Genomic DNA, 17,978 nt, shown 5'->3' on the forward strand with positions numbered 1-17,978 from the left:
CTCGTGTGATCCATGGAAATCCCAGTGATCTGATAATTATTTTGTTGCCAGCCTGTTTTATCATTGGTCTACACATGTTCTGAAAGGAGCATCATTATGGACCCCTGTCTGTAACTTGAGGCTTGTGTGAGCTATTAAATGTCTCATAATCTCACCCCTTCTCTCCTCGTAGATCAGCATCGCCGCACCATGGTTTTACAATAATGAACAGGCTCAATATGAACAATTTGGTGGAACCCATCAATAAGGACCTAGAATTTCAGCTTCATGAGCCTTTTTTGCTTTATCGGAACTCCAGCCGTAAGTTTTACATATTCACACATCTTTATTGAAGGCAGTTTGTAAAATCGGGGTATCGAAAATAAAATTATGGAATTCTAGGGACAAACCTAAAAGTAATATTAAAGGGGTTGTCCGTCATTAGGCTACATGTCTGCAGTCATTCCATGTGACTGCAAATTTCTGAATCTTTACATTACGCACTATGCGAATTTTGTGGTAGTGGGCGGTCTCGTGAGCGTAAGTATGCGATTTGCATTCTTCTGACCACATTTCAACTAGACGTGTCCAACCTCACTCAATACACTTGCATTGAATGAGGCCGCGCATGTCTTGTTGGCATGTGACCGTATGTATGCAAATCGCATATTTGCCGTCATGCTACCGGCGCCTCACAGCGGACTGTGTTTGTGATGTGAGCACTCACAAGCCTGCAGTCAAGTGGTGACTTGTAGCCTAAGGCCGGACAACCCCTTTAACTATATATTGTGCTTTCTGATAGATGAACTGGCACAGCTGGTTTGAAGTAGTGCTGGTTAGAAGTAGTGATTACACATGAGCGAATATGTTTGGCTCCCTCTGTATTTGGCAAGCTATAGCGCTTAGCGAAGAAGCTGCAGCGGGAACCTGGATACTTGCAGCGCTCCCGATTATCAGGTGTGTGGCGCCGCAGCTGCATGTGTCGCGGCTGTGTCACAGTCACAACGTATTCATGGAGAGACCGTGTGTTGTGACTGTCACATAGCCGTGCCACATGCAGCTGCGGCACCAAACAGCTGATTATTGGAGCGCTCCAGGCATCCGGCTTCCCGCTGCAGCTTCTTCGGTAAGCGCTATAGCTTGCCGAATAAGGAGGAAGCCGAACATATTCGCTAATGTCTAGTTGTGATGAGCAAGCTTGCTCATGTCCTAATCAAATATTTTCGACGTGCTCAAAAAAAAAAAAAAAAAAAAAATGCTTGACTCTCCACGTCTGTATGTCCCGCAACTCGAGCATTTATTTTGAGCACGCCGAAAATACTCAATTAAGACGAGAGCCTGCTTGGATATCACCTTATCCAAAAACGCTTGCTCATCACTAGTTAGGAGGCTTTGTTAGTAGCACAAAGTTTAAGCAATAGGTTGGTTACATTAAATTGCAAGATAAATCCAGAATGTATTAAAAAATTAAAAAATCTCCTAAATACTGTTAAGGATAAAAGCTGAGGGGTGTCTTGCAAATCCCACCACTGCCACCGGTTGACAACAGTAGGCAGCTGGATGTGGGACGAGGATCGTTCTGTCACCAGTTTTTGAAGGGAATGGAACTCCACTGCCTGGAATTGTCAGTATCTTGGGAGCAGAGATCTCAATCTGCACATGCGCTGCCTCTGGCGGTCATTTTTCCAAAATTCACCGCAGTGAAAAGGATGGGAAGTGCAAGGACTACCGACATTTTCTGAAAGCCCACGGTCCACCGCATTGCCCCACTTATGCCACTGCCAACTTCAGGCAGCAGTGACCCTTCCTCCTGGGACCCCACTCCACCGCAGCTGCCTACCCAAGTAAGCTACATTTAGATTATAAGATGCAACCCCATTTTCCAAAAAAATTGGGGGAGAAAAAGTGCATCTTATAATCCCAAAAATATGGTATATACCCTGGTACGGTCACTACCAGCTCAACAATTTAACACGAAAAAAAGAAACCACTACTAGATGCCACAACCAATCATTTATACAGGCTGATTGGACACCCATTATAGGTAGTGTATGGCTTCAGCAGTGCGGTTTACAGAGCAAGAGGAACAGAACTATTACATTTTATAAATTTAATCCAGAAGGGTAAGCCGTGTTAATAAAAAAACAAAAAATATATATATATTTACAAAGGTGATACAAGATGGGAATAAAACAATACGATATATACTGTACAATTATACAATTACATAAAATAAATAACTGAAAATTACTAAACCTTATTTGTCAGAAATGGCTCAGAGCTTGGCGAAGGGAAGCGCTTCGATTGGGAAAATGGACCACTCTCACAGCGAACTAACAGATACCTAAACTTTAATTTAATTTTCATTAGCCCAATGCTACGCCCACATACCTCCCCTTGATGAGCTCATGTGCGAGCTGATTGTAGGATGCGCTAGGTCTTTCAGAATTTTATGAGATTCCCCAACTTGCAAAATATCATCGCCCTTGCAGATCCCAGGCGATAGATATTGTTGTTTACTATCATAATTTTAGCTTTGTGTGGAGATGAAACGTGACATGTATAGCATCATCCATTGGACCAATATTAAGTTGGAGGGGTTCTAATGGCCTTCCAGTATTGTGAACGAATGTGTTATGTTCGTCCCTTTTCTACAACACCGAAAATATATCTCCCATAAATATTGGATAAATGCAAAACGCCAATATTCATATCTGGACACTGGAGACAGTGTCTAACTGCAATGGTCCAGTTTTGTTTGGAAGAGAACAAGAGTTGCCTCTAAAAGTATTAGATTTTCCACTTCTCTGCCTCTTGAATATGCGAATCTCAGACTTTGGTTCTTTTTCCCACAAACCCCCTGCTGTAATTATCTGTTCAACGCAGGAAGCCCCTACTTCAGTGGAAGTGTTTCTCTCTATCATTTCCCTTGTTTTAATTAGTTCCTCTGTTCGTAGGTCTAATTAATGCCATATGTTCAAATTGAAGTCTTTCTTCAACCAAGGTTGAAGTGACAGTTCTCCCTTCCCTGGAGATGTTTTTATGGATTTTAAATTTTCTTTGACAGGCTAAAAAAAAATGATTGCCTTCTTCTACGTACTGACCCTTATACATGTACACATAATCCCCCTTTTTTTCCTCACATTATGGGATACACTACTTGTATATAATGATGCTGTATCTGTGGTCTTGATACGTAATCTGAGATATATAATATTGTCCCCCGTTAAAAATAAAGGAATTGAAAACCTAAAAATAAAAACATTTGGAATTTCAGTGGCCATAAAAGATTGGTTTATTTAAAGATAGAGTGAATTAACCCAGGTAACTGGACTAAAGAAAATAGAAAAAGCATGATTCTACAGTTTTCATCAACCCACTTCCCTAAAATAAATAATTAAAAAAAGTTGTATGTACCCCAAATTGCCATCACTAAAAACCATCTGCTCACCGTCATAAAAAAGCAAGTCATCTCCCTGATCTAATGATGGGAAATCCTGTACCCAGGTTCTTGTAATAAAATAGGTCACACAGCTTTGTGTAGTTGTATTGTCGGCACCGGTCATATTGCTTTGTGCAGTTGTATTGTTTGCATCGGTCACATTGCTTTGTGCAGTTGTATTGTCGGCGTCGGTCACATTGCTTTGTGCAGTTGTATTGTCGGCAGCGGTCACATTGCTTTGTGCCAGGGTGGATAAAAATCAATGTTTTTTAAAAAAAAATAAAAAAAAATCGGATTTTTTTGATTTAAATCGGATTTTTTTCAATAAACTGCTTTTTGAGGAAAATATTTTACCATCCAAAGGTTCTTCCATCATGAGATAAAGCTGAGTTGTTTAACTCAGTAGAATAAAGGCTGTATATGTGTAACATTCACAATGCCATGCTCTTCCAGAGGTTTCTGTAGGATTAGTGGGCAGTTTCTCTCCTATATTATCACAGACGCTCGCTTTACTTACGCAGTTCTCAAAACTGAATTTGACTCCGCAGAGGTCCCAGCCTCTTCTTCACGGCAAAAATGTTACAACATGAACAGAGTTGAGAAAAAGACCTTAACCCCTTCATGACCGGGGGATTTTTCGTTTTTCCGTGTTCGTTTTTCACTCCCCTCCTTCCCAGAGCCATAACTTTTTTATTTTTCCGTCAATTTGGCCATGTGAGGGCTTATTAAAAAAAAAAAAAAAAAAAAAAAAATTGCGCCATTTTCCGATACTCGTAGCGTCTCCATTTTTCTTCATCTGGGGTCGGTTGAGGGCTTATTTTTTGCGTGCCGAGATGACGTTTTTAATGATAGCATTTCGGTGCAGATACGTTCTTTTGATCGCCCGTTATTGCATTTTAATGCAATGTCGCGGCGACCAAAAAAACGTAATTCTGGCGTTTCGAGTTTTTTTCCCGCTACGCTGTTTAGCGATCAGGTTAATACTTTTTTTTATTTGATAGATCGGGCGATTCTGAGCGCGGCGATACCAAATATGCGTAGATTTGATATTTTTTTTATTGATTTATTTTGATTGGGGCGAAAGGGGGGTGATTTAAACTTTTATGTTTTTTTTATTTTTTTCACATTTTTTTAAACTTTTTTTTTTTTACTTTTGCCATGCTTCAATAGCCTCCATGAGAGGCTAGAAGCAAGCACAACCCGATCGGCTCTGCTACATAGCAGCGATCTGCTGATCGCTGCTATGTAGCAGAATTGCACGTGTGCTGTGAGCGCCGACCACAGGGTGGCGCTCACAGCGACGGGCAATCAGTAACCATAGAGGTCTCAAGGACCTCTATGGTTACCATTCACAAGCATCGCCGACCCCCGATTATGTGACGGGGGTCGGCGATGACGTCATTTTCGGCCGCCCGGCCGGAAGCGGTAGTTAAATGCCGCTGTCTGCGTTTTGACAGCGGCATTTAACTAGTTAATAGGTGCGGGCAGATCGCGATTCTGCCCGCGCCTATTACGGGCACATGTCAGCTGTTCAAAACAGCTGACATGTCCCGGCTTTGGTGCGGGCTCACGGCGGAGCCCTGCATCAAAGCAGGGGAGCCGGCATCGGACGGTATAGTACGTCCGATGCCGGTAAGGGGTTAATCCTATTGTTCTACAAACCTATGAATACAGAATCAACCCCTTCAGTGCCAAGTCCAAGAAGTTAGACAATATGTTTCTGATTGTTTGGAGTGGAATAGATCTGCACAACACAAGAAGAATGTGAATCTCAGTGTGAGGAGGAGGAAGGGCAAGCAGACAAGAAAATGAAAGTGAAACTTTGAGCACAATACTGCAGCATAGCCACAGACAGACAAGTCTGGATCTGTTTGTGTGTACGATCTGAGGTTTATTACATTCTTTCCTTATAATGGCAGCAGGCCGTAAAAGAGACCCAGTTTGGGAATATTTTAATGAAGCTCCTTCGCCTATCGGTAAGGCAGGCATGCGTGCAAAATGCAAACGATGCAACAAAGAGATGCAAGGCCTGGTGGCGCGAATGAGGCAACATCATGAGAAGTGCGGTGATGAAGATGACCAAAGAAACACTTCTGAACAGGCAGGATCTTCAGGTTGGTAAACATTTTTATTGAATCCTATTTCTAAAGACTGAACTGTCATGTGTGAGAAAAATTATATTTCTAATTATTACTACATGTTACTGTCATTTGGTACAGTTATGAAGAAAAACAAATATTCCTTTTGGGGCAGGGGCAGTGATGTGTTGTGTACAATAAGCAGAAATTGTATAAACAATAAAATAACAGCATTGACTTTTTTTGTTTAGGGGAATTCATGGATTCTGGAAACTATCCACCTCCAAGATCACCATCATCCTGTTCTACAGTTTCAGAGTTATCCATCCAGGATAGTGCTTCATTAGCAGCAGCATCATCATCAGACACCCACAGCCACATATCACCATCACCCAAAAGGAAGAAAAAACCTTTACCTCCTGGAACCACCATAGATAGGTTTGTGATAAGAACTAGCAGATTAGAAAAAGAGTTGATTGATGAAAAAATTGCCCAGTTTATTTATGCAACGAACTCTTCTTTCCGTCTGACTGAGAACCCACATTTCATTAATATGGTTCAGTCACTGAGACCAGGATACAGTCCACCCAGCAGAGCTGATGTTGCAGAGAAACTGCTGGATCAAGTGTATGACAGAGAAATGGAGCAATGTGCAACAGCTCTGGAGGGTAAAATTGTTAACCTAAGTATTGATGGGTGGAGTAATGTCCACAATGATCCTATTGTATGTGCTTGTATAACAACAGAAGAAGGTAAAGTCTTCCTTGCACAAACAACTGATACGTCAGGAAATGCACACACAGCAGAATACTTACAAGAAGTGGCAGTAAAAGCTATAACGACATGTGAACAAAAATTCAAATGTCTAGTACGCAGTTTGGTCACTGACAATGCTGCAAACGTATCCAAGATGAGAAGAGATTTAGAAGAGCAGGGAGGGAATACAAAGCTGCTAATAACATATGGTTGCAGTGCTCATTTGCTGCACCTCTTAGCCAAAGACTTAAGTGTTCCAGAAATAAAGGCTAATGTTGTTGAAATTGCTAAATACTTCCGTAATAATCATTTTGCTGCAGCAGCTCTGAAAAGGATGGGTGGAACCAAGCTAACGCTCCCACAAGATGTTAGATGGAACTCTGTGGTGGACTGTTTTGAGCAGTATGTCAAAAACTGGCCTATTCTGATGACACTTTGTGAAGAAAATCGAGATAAAATAGATGGCACTGTCACGGCCAAAATCCTCAACATTGGGCTTAAGAGAAATGTTGAACATATGCTGAGCTTCCTGAAACCCATCTCTCAAGCTTTAAACAAAATACAGAAAAATAGCTGTTTTATTGCGGATGCTGTTGAAATTTGGAAGGAACTCAGTGAACACTTAAAAACAGAACTACACATGGACAGAATTAAATTACAAGCAGTAAACAAGCGAATGGGACAAGCACTGACTCCAGCTCATTTTTTGGCAAATATTGTCAATATCCAATATCCGGGTCAAAACCTAAGTGCTGAGGAAGAGGAGTTAGCTATGACATGGGTATCCAGCAATCATCCATCTTTAATGCCAACTATAATAAACTTCAGAGCTAAGGGGGAACCATTCAAGAAATATATGTTTGCTGAAGATATTTTAAGGAAGGTCACACCAGTAAACTGGTGGAAGTCACTTAAGCGCTTGGATTTAGAGACTGTTCACGTAATGATTTCACTTTTAACAGCAGTAGCTTCTTCTGCAGGCGTTGAAAGAATATTCTCTTCCTTTGGACTCATTCATTCTAAATTGAGAAATCTGTTGTGACCCAATAAAGCAGGAAAGCTTGTTTTTCTTTTCCAGATTATGAATAGGAACAAAGAAGAAGATGATGATGAAGATGACAACAAGTGAGCTACAGAGGACAGCAGGGACAGTAGTATTTAAGTTTTTCATGTGTCGGCTGGGCTGACAGTCTAAGTTTCTTAAAATATATATATATTTTGCTTAACCAAATTAGTTAACAAACATGGATGTTTGTTTAAGCAAATAACTTATGCTGTAATGTTGTTGTTGTTTCAGTTGAATGAATGTATTTAAATTGTTATTAAGGTCAGGATTATTTTTCTCCTTCCTAAGTACAACAGAACAGTGGTGTCCAAATATGAATGATTAACCCATTAAACTGGGGAGAAAAAGGTAATATAAAAAGTGATTCTAAAAATCTTCATCTACTTGCATGTTAAAGTAGCAAGAACTAGTTTAGGTAGAAACTTTGATTTAAATCACTGATTTAAATCAAGCCTTACTGACTAGTGATTTAAATCGTGATTTAAATCGTGATTTAAATCAGTTAGATTTAAATCAAATCCACCCTGCTTTGTGCAGTTGTATTGTCGGCGTCGGTCACATTGCTTTGTGCAGTTGTATTTTCGGCACCGGTCACGCTGCTTTGTGCAGTTGTATTGTTTGCATCGGTCACATTGCTTTGTGCAGTTGCATTGTCGGCACTGGTCACACTGCTTTGTGCAGTTGTATTGTCGGCACCGGTCACACTGCTTTGTGCAGTTGTATTGTCTGCACCGGTCACATTGCTTCGTGCAGTTGTATTGTCGGCACCGGTCACGCTGCTTTGTGCAGTTGTATTGTCGGCACTGGTCACACACCTTTGTGCAGTTGTATTGTCGGCACTGGTCACATTGCTTTGTGCAGTTGTATTGTTTGCGTCGGTAACACTGCTTTGTGCAGTTGCATTGTCGGCACCGGTCACACTGCTTTGTGCAGTTGCATTGTCGGCACCGGTCACACAGCTTTAGTTGTATTGTCGGCACCGGTCACATTGCTTTGTGCAGTTGTATTGTCGGCACCGGTCACGCTGCTTTGTGCAGTTGTATTGTCGGCATCGGTCACATTGCTTTGTGCAGTTGTATTGTCGGCACCGGTCACATTGCTTTGTGCAGTTGTATTGTCGGCATCGGTCACGCTGCTTTGTGCAGTTGTATTGTCGGCATCGGTCACACTGCTTTGTGCAGTTGTATTGTCGGCACCGGTCACACTGCTTTGTGCAGTTGTATTGTCGGCATCGGTCACACTGCTTTGTGCAGTTGTATTGTCGGCACCGGTCACACTGCTTTTGCAGTTCATTTAGCACTGCAGTTGTGTTATAGGCACTTTTCAGATATTCGGTTGAACCAATGTACTGATAAAGGTCTAGGTCTTCTATCCCGACTAGAAACCAAAAGTGGAGCCGTTGTCTATTAATACGTTCTACATATTTTTATTACAAAACCATTTAAAGTGGATCCTTCCCCAGGTCCAAATTAGCCAACATTTGCTCTCGCGTTGCTCCATTTGCTGCTCTCGAGTACTACTTTTTTTTTTTTTCTTTTTTAAATCTGCGTATGATAGAGATATGAGCTTTTTTCCTCCCGCATTACTAACTTTTATTGTTTACTCACAGGATCCTCTGGGGCGTGTCTTTAGGCTGCTTTGCATAATAACCCCGTGAGCCACGCCCCTATAAACAAAATAGTACTCAATAAAAAGGCTTGTATCTCTGGATCCGTATAGCAGATTTTAAAAAAACAAAAAACTGCATACTCCAGGGAGAACCTAGAATATCATAAGAGCAAAAAAAATGACCACTTTTGACTTGGTGACAGGACCTCTTTAAAACCCTTTTAATGTATATACAGTACAGTGTGAGGCCGCTTGTAGGCGGACATCATTGTATCGTCCAGCTGTCATTGTAGAGAATTTTATTAAATGAAGCTCCGACCAATAGAACCAAAGAAAATAAGTGCAGGGAATTTTAGACCTGAAAAGCACCAAGCAAAATAATATGTACGGGAACACTTGGTTTCCCTTCTTGTGTTCCGGCTTTGCTCTCCGCTGGTCCGGGGTTTAGTTGCATCGGTCGGGGGACTCTTCCCTGCACACGCGGCTCCTGATGCTTCTGCTCTCTGCATTGTAGATGCCACAGGCGGTGACATTGGTGAAACACAATGTCTCTTCATTTCTCCGTATGACACATGATAAAGGGCTATAAACACTGTTTCTATGGCAGCTGAGCTCCAGGCAAGCTGCAAACCGGGAGCCGAATATCCAGCCAGTGAGTGACGCTCTCGCTGTGTCTGTGTATAACCCGAGTCCTGTTTGCTGATTTATGCCGGATCATACCGAGAAGGAAAATCTCCAGCAGTAACATATTCTCTTTTTTTTATTTTTTATTTTTTTATTATTTGTATACTAGTGTTAAAGGATTTATAGTAGTTTTTGAAACTGTTTATTTATCCTTCTTCTCTATATGTATAGAATTTATTATAAGTGCCCAATGATGGAATGGCTTTTCCTTCTTTTTTTTTCCTTCTCTTTTTAGACCCCCTTCACTACCTTTTTTAAGTATGACTATGCTGCAGAAGTTTACAGCTTAATTACACAACATTTTTTTTTTTTCCCCGTGTATGAGCAGGACAGAGTTCACGTGGACGTTTAATGGTCAGTGGAACAATTCACATAAATCAAGGGTCTATTTGGAAACCATCGCAGCATGCGCCATCACGCTCGGTCCCACGGATGTTACTCTAATGGGTAGTATTGTGACAAATGACGCGCCCAACCTGCATCCGTCCGCAGTATGGAGCGCCATCAGGACCGTCATATCTTCTCCAATCCTTGCATTGATCATGCAAAAAAGCCCTTAGGCTATGGGCACACGTCACTTTTTTGGTGCGTCTTTACCGCGTGAATTCGAGGCGGGATACGTACAGCGTTTAACAGTGCCAGCAAACTGACTTTTCTGAAATCTCACCCCCACGGTACTTATTTTTACTTTGCGGATTCAGATCTGCAGCATGTCGGCTGATTTCTCCCATTCAAATGAGTGGGGAAAAATGCGCAGCAACAATTGTAACTATTTTGCATAGCATTTGCAGCAGAATTTTCCGTTGCAAATCCTGAACATATGCTGTATTCACACGCTGTGTTTTTTTTTTTTTTTTTGCTGCGTTCTTTGTTTGTATGCAAATTTCTCGTAGTCCTAAAAGACAGCGTGTGCACATACCCTTGGGTTGAGTTTATGTAGGTAACGAAGTTTGGGGCTTTCATGGGTGCGGGTTTAGATATATAGGCGTCACTAATGGGTGTCGGACGTGACCTTTGCTGCTATTAACAGTGTACGTACCAATGGCTTTAATGCTTTCATAGAGGGGAATTAAAACCACCCACAGATCCAGGGACAGAATATCATAGGGTAAACGGAGTAATATTACTTGGTGCCTTTTTTTTTTTTTTTTTTTTTGTTGTCACAAATAATGACCCCCACGTTTCTGAGATAGGTGCAGGTTCCAGTGGATATGCCCTTGATGGGGCTGGGGTTACATTACTACTTGTGTTACTATTGTGATTGGGTGTAGACTTTTTTTTTTGTCTGCAGGGTTTTCCAAAAAAGCAAAGGCCAGGTGAAAGTCTGTCCTTGTATGAACGTTGCACGCAATCATTTGAATTCATTCTTTCTGGTAGCCATTTGGGTAGACACAGGTACTTGGTTCTTGTGTGAAACAGTCTTGGGTTTATTATCCATCATAAACTTCAACATCGCTCAAATGAAGGAAAACTGCCCCAAAACTCGAAAAAACAGTTGTTCCACTGGGCAGGCAAAGGTGCAATATGGTTTCCCTATGCAGCAATACAGGCAATGCGTTTAGCTCAGTTTAGTCAGCAATTGTGGTCACTTTTAAACTCCCAACATGTCAGGTATGCCTGATCCAACCAGATATCTTTTATAAGACCTGTAAGACCTGAGCTGGGAGTGTATGGGAGCGATCTTTCCCACTCAAGCTCTTTTGGTCACTCCTTGATCCCGGACCGAAAATCCAGTCCACTAAAAATCCTTTCAGTAATCTGTTGTTACTAGAGCACTCTATTCTGTGACCTACTTCACCAAGGCCAGGCACCTCGGTGACACATACCCGCTATTCAGCCACACTTCTCTAATGACTTTATTCTGATAAAATCTGTCTACGCTCCTGGTTTCTCTCCTCTGATAGTCATTTGTGCTTGATACTAGTAAGTGTATTGGAACACACATTCCTTTTTCCATTTGATAACGTGGAATAGTTTTCCCGTCAGTGAATTTTCCATGTTTGTATGAAATGCATGTCAGCACACAGCCGAGGAGATGGATTTTGGCAGCTGCGCTGGAGACTCTGCACATAGAGATCCTGTATTCGGCTGTAGGAGGTAAAATTAAATATCATAATATTTTTGTTACTGTAAATTATTGTGTCCTCCGGAAAAAAACTATATTGGCTACAGAAATCTAAGGAGGTAAAAGGGGTTGTCCACTACCTTGGAAATCACTTTTAAAAAAAAAAAAAAAATTAAGTAGTGTCCTTTGTAAAGTAAAATATATACTCCCCCCCCCTACAATAATGCCGTTTCAGCATTGTCGGAGCTGGGTCTCCCAGGGCTTGCTTGACATTATGCCCTGGGAGCCCGGAAGCCAGTCAATGGCCGATATTGGGCTTCTGCTCTCTCTTTTTCCACTTATCCTAGGTTGGTCTGTAGGAAGGGAGTCCAACATCCTAGTGGCTGCAGTTCTCACCTGGCATAATATCACGCCGGTCCCCGTGAGATGGCTGGAACGGGGCCGCTGCGGGAGATGCCTAATTTTAAAAGGGATTGTCTAGGTAGAGGCCAACCTTTTGTTGCCTTAGTGGACATTTTTGTTGCCTTACAATTCAGAACAAAACTGCTGCAGAACCTCTTTTTGAAGAGCAATCTGAAGCTGCTTGTCATTCACTGATCCAGCAACGTTAAAGGGCCAATCTCTTTGCTAAACTCTAACATCTACTCGAACAATGGCGGCCAAAGCGAGCCCGCTTGCTTCTGTCTAATGAATAGAACCCTATGGATGAGGGTACTCCTAGGCCAAAACGTGACGAGAGCAGGTCTGCACTGCTTAACAATAGATCTGCGTCACGGTGAGTAGGAAGTGCAGGCTTATTCCGATAAGTTTCCAGCTTGCTAGTACTCTGATGCCTGTTTAATGGGAATGTGCCCCCCGGAAAGGAGATACCTTAACGTTAGGGAAAATCTAAGCTGCTCTGTTGCACCTATGCGCCTTGTGTACGGTGCCCCTCCATCAGAGTGAGTGAGAACGGCCGCCCTGTGCAGATAAATAGCCCCTGGGTCTCACATCCAAGCTGTGCGATTTCTGTGTAACCCAGGCTGCACCCTTACACTTCGGATTGCAGAATATTGCGCAGTAATGCTATACGCTCTTGCACAGAATTGCTGGCGAGCTGGACATCTCTTTGTTTATATTGTTGCTCTTTTCACATGTGGATTTATGTTGAAAGCGTCCAGAATGATTGTATAGGTCGTGCATGAGGCTTCGCATGGCGGCTCTTCTGTGTGTGCATTGTCGCTGTAAATTCTCTGACATTGCCGGCTTCTGCTGGAATTTGTGTGACTCCTCGCCAGCAGCACAGAAGGAGCCCTCCAATGTTGGCAGACAAATGACGATTGGGGATCTAGTTCTGGGCTTAGCTACTCAGCTCCTGGCATTCATTATCTTGCTGCCCATTAAGCTATCACTTTGCGTTCTTCGTCTTCTTCTTTTTTTTTTTTTTCCTTCCCCCTTTCAACTAACGGAGATGTGAAATATTGTATTCTGCCCGCTAAACGGACACTTAGTACAGTAATTATCCACATAAGGAAACCGTCAGCAAATGTATGGTAAAGTCCTGCTCAGTAATAGCGCCATTTTCTCGTCACCATTTTCTCGTTTGTCATTCTCCAGATCCCTATACAGACACTCATCCAGTTGTCCCTCTCCCAACAGGCAAAATGTGATTTACATTTTGGCATACAAATTTTTTTTTTTTTTTGTAACAAAATTAATAAAAGAAAATATATATTAATTTGTTTTTCTGGAATATATATATATATATATATATATATATATATATATATATATATATATATATATATATATATATATATATATATATATATATATATATATATATATATATATTTATATTTAGAAAAAAAGGAACAGCACAACTCTAGTACTTATCTTTAGGTGCAGGGCCTCAAGCAACCAGTCCAGCGATTGCAGCAAGTTTACAGACACTCAAAAAAGAGACAGCACTCCATAGTTTAAGTTAAAAATGTGGAAGGTTTAATCGACCCACATAGCCGGGCGACGTTGTCGCCCGGCTATGTGGGTCGATTAAACCTTCCACATTTTTAACTTAAACTATGGAGTGCTGCCTCTTTTTTGAGTGTATATATCTATCTATCTATCTATCATATTCTCTCAAAAAAATGGGAACACTAAAATCCCACATCCTAGATATCACTGAACGAAATATTCCAGTTATAAATCTTTATTCATTGTTACATAGTGGAATGTGTTGAGAGCAATAGAATCTAAAAATGATCAACGTAAATCACAACTAATATCCCACGGAGGTCTCGAGTTGGAATGATTCTCAAAATCAAAGTGGAAAATGAAGTTACAAGCTGATCCAACTTCAGAGGAAATGCCCCAAGACAAGGAAATGATGCTCAGTAGTGTGTGTGACCTCCACGTGTCTGTATGATCTCCCTACAACTCCTGGGCATGCTCCTGATGATGCGGCGAATGGTCTCCTGAGGGATATCCTCCCAGACCTGGCCTGTCTCCTGGTAGTGCCTCCAGCTTCTGGACACTACGCTGACAGACACAGCAAGCCTTCTCGTCACAGCTCGCATTGATGTGCCATCCTGGATGAGCTGCACTACCTGAGCCATTTGTGTGTGTTATAGAGACCGTCTCATGCTACCACGAGTGTGAAAGCACAACCAACACTCAAAAGTGACCAAAACATCAGCCAGGAAGCATTGGTACTGAGATGTGGTCTATCGTCCCCACCTGCAGAACTATATATATATATATATATATATATATATATATATATATATATATATATATATATATATATATATATATATATATATCAATATAATATATATTAATACACCCCCCCTCCCCCCATGATTGTTCTAATATGAAGCGCAGCTGATTTGGTCTGTAAGGTAGAAGATGCAGCTTCAACCACCCGTGGGCTGTGGTGGTGTCTGTTGAACAAATACATCATGAAAACTTGAGGCACTTATGTTGTACCCATAACACGGATGAATATCTGCCATTATAGTGTATGGCCATTGAATGCCCCTGCTCCCAAGTGAAGTATCGCATGAACCATGGTTGGGCCTATCTCTTCCAACTCCTCCAAACATAGTTGGCGCTCCTATCACTGGATTATCACACTGGATCCTTTTCTCTTTGGATATCGTCTGTCAGAAGAGAATCTGGAGGCCCCCTCCTACACATTAGATCTTTTACTGATAATGGTCGTTTTGACTGCTGTCAGTCTGATTTGTATGGGTAACCCTGTTAATCTTAAAATGTTGGTCGCTTTTCCTGGATGGTCATCAAACAAGGACCTTAAGCTGGCCATACTCGTGGGACAACGGCCAACCTAACATTTGGCTGATGGCTAGAAAACTCTAGACTTGCCCAATACAGATGATCACTCATCCAAGCGTTCACAATTTTTCATTTGTGAGAGGGGCAGTGGATTATTTTTCTTGAAAACAAAAGGATCAAGCTGTGTAATTCCGGCTGCCTGATCTTGACATGTTCTGTTGGAGGAAGGTCTGGAGGCCTCCATACACACAGGCCGATACTTCTAAACTCGTAGGGTTCGGCTGACTTTCATCTAATGTTTGACGCAGTATGAACATGACCTTACTAGCAACTTGAAGTTGGATTTGCGTTGTGGGTCTGGATGTTGCCGAACAGCCAGGGCTGAGGGCTTTGTGCGAGAGCAGAGGAACATCTTGTCACGTTATCTGATCTGTAATTTTCGTTTGTGTAGAGACTTCTCGGCCTCATTGTCTTCACGACGTCGTGACTCGGTACGATGGCAGCGTGGAAACTGAGATTCTGTACACGTGAGGAGAAGATACCAGAAATAAAGGGTCAGATTGTTGGCCTCAGCTCTGCCTTATAACGTGCAACCTTAAGATACATTGGTCCTTCAGGAAAATTAATATTAATGGGATACCATGAACCATACCAATATAGAAAATTACTAATTGGATTCCAAGCCCGAAAATAAGAGTGAACTAATATAGTAACTCCTTCCTTGTAAAAGTAAGAAAAGAACTGCAGAAAACTGTAAATCTATTGTAAGTACATGAGCTTCTTCAGTCGTGGACCAAAAAAAAATAATGGAGCGGCTCTCACCTGGAGTCCAGAAGAGAAGCTTGGGCTGGCATGGGTAGATGGTGGTAATATATGTACTGTACAGAGGCGACACTACAGATCCAATGGGGCATGCACTCTTGTAATCGTGAAATGTCCAAGATGACTGGGTGGATCGATCAGTCAATCACAGAACACAAATTGGCAGGACCAGGTCCACCAGTGTAGGAGTTACTGACACAGAGAATGAGGACATCAGGAGAGGAGGATCTCCCTCTCTTGACATCTATAAGACAAGATGACAAAATGTTCACACTACACATAGGCACTGGAAAATTCTGGCTCCTATGGCAGTCCAAACTGCAAAGGAGTCTTCATTCAGTTTAGCCCTTCTTAAAGGGAACTTGGCACTCGATTCTTGGTGTCCAAACCACGGTCACGTTTGCATCTAGAGTAAACGTTAAAAAAAAAAAACGGAAACCATCTTGGGGAAACTAGACATGTCTGGTGCAACCTCTTCAGCTTTTCTCAGCTCTGCTCCAGATTTCTTAATATGTTGGGAGTATTTCCTGGGTGGACATTTAACATAGGCCTTAAGCTGGCCATACCCATGAGATGACTGTCCTATGTACACTTTGGAGAGACCTTTCGATCAAGTAGGGCACTAAGTAGGCGGGTGGAGGCTGCATCTCACTAGTCAGGTCTTTTCCTAAAGTTCCCGGACAGCTTTTCAAACTGTTTTCTCTGAAACACCAGACAATTTCTGAAAAAAAAACAACCCATGCCTGGTTCAATTGTGTAGTCAAACTTTTGATTTGTGTTGCCTGTTTTTTGGGAAGCGCGAATCAAGTGAGAGGTCCCCTTTTACTTTTTCTTGTGCTTCAATCTACCGCGGTTTATGGTCCTAATCCATCCACAAACTAATTTAATAACATATTTGCCACCTATTTAAGTAATCTAAAAAAAAAAACCTTGATTAAGGGGAAGGTGAAGCATGATTTTATTAACTGCAACATGTTTTTTTCCAGTGGGAAAAATATTGGACGCTCTCTGTAGGATCTTCCACGTCAGTCTTTCTTATATATAATGTATCGCGCTAATGGAAATGTTCATCAGAACCTCGAGAACACCAATCTTTCATCAGAATTGTTTTAATTTTTACCTACATAGACACTGGCCATTGCAAACCTGGACCTTTAGGGCACTGAATGCTATAGCCAGGCAGGAAGAAGCCACTGGATTGACCTTCTCTATTGCCGATTGCTCTCAAAACCATGTTTCAGCTTAGCTACCTGCAATGAGGGAGTCTGATCCTGGTTTGTGCTTCCTATGCTCTACTTTTTTTTTTTGTTTAAATAGTTTTTTATTGAAAGCAAACATGCACAATACAATTTATGCACTGTCCAGTATTTTACAAAAATTTTAACATTTTCCAAACCCCCAACAATCCCAACCATACCCAAACCTCCCCCTCCCCTGACAGCTCCTTCCCAGTTATACTTTTGTTACCAGTATTGATGGTTCTTTGAGCCATTTGACTCACTTATGTCCGCTTGTTCCTCTAGCACTCTCTTCCTTTCAGAGGCTCTCACTCTCCCATTTTCCATAACTACTCATCCCAGCTCGAGCCACGGAGACCACATTTTGTCAAACGTTTCTATTTTCCCACGTCTTTTATAGACCCCCTTTTCCAGATTGAGACCATGTTTAACATAATTCAGGAATTCACCCCTTGTAGGCGGTTCCTCCTTGATCCAGTTCCTTGCTATTACCTTCCTTGCCATGTATAATAGCCTAGCTATTGCTATCTTCCAGATGTTATCCACTCTAATTTCCTCTACATGTCCTAGTATACACACTATCGGATCTCTCGGCACTCTGCATTTATACGCCCCTTCCACACGGCTCATTACCACCAACCAGAAAGCAACCAGTCTTGGACATGTCCACATCATGTGGTATATTCCTGCATTCCCAGTCTTACATCTCGGGCATTCAGAGTCAGCACGCAACCCCGCTCTGCACAACACTTCCGGTGATTTATAGACTCTGTGCAAGATGTACAGCTGCGATAGTCTATACGGCTCGCTCAGCGACACTCGTGGAACCGACTCCAACACCGACTCCCAGGTTTCATCCTCCATTGGGCCTAAATCTCTTTCCCATTTCGCTCTCGCTTTTAAAGGGAAGTCTAACAAATATGCATGTAGAAGGTCCTTATAAAGGGTGGTAATGACTCCCCTTGTG

General features: G+C 41.8%; 1 protein-coding gene across 2 annotated transcripts in view; it reads left to right on the top strand.

The window, feature by feature from the left end:
* The window catches only part of DCP1A (decapping mRNA 1A), a 58,759-nt gene that overhangs the window by 3,689 nt on the left and 37,092 nt on the right, over positions 1 to 17,978 (top strand). For both annotated transcript variants that reach the window (XM_069736726.1, XM_069736727.1), the window contains one exon: positions 173 to 300. In XM_069736726.1, the coding sequence (XP_069592827.1) occupies positions 173 to 300 (128 nt within the window). The remainder of the gene's footprint in view (positions 1 to 172; positions 301 to 17,978) is intronic.

Source organism: Ranitomeya imitator, chromosome 8 (assembly GCF_032444005.1).
Source record: "Ranitomeya imitator isolate aRanImi1 chromosome 8, aRanImi1.pri, whole genome shotgun sequence".
Lineage (NCBI taxonomy): Eukaryota > Metazoa > Chordata > Amphibia > Anura > Dendrobatidae > Ranitomeya > Ranitomeya imitator.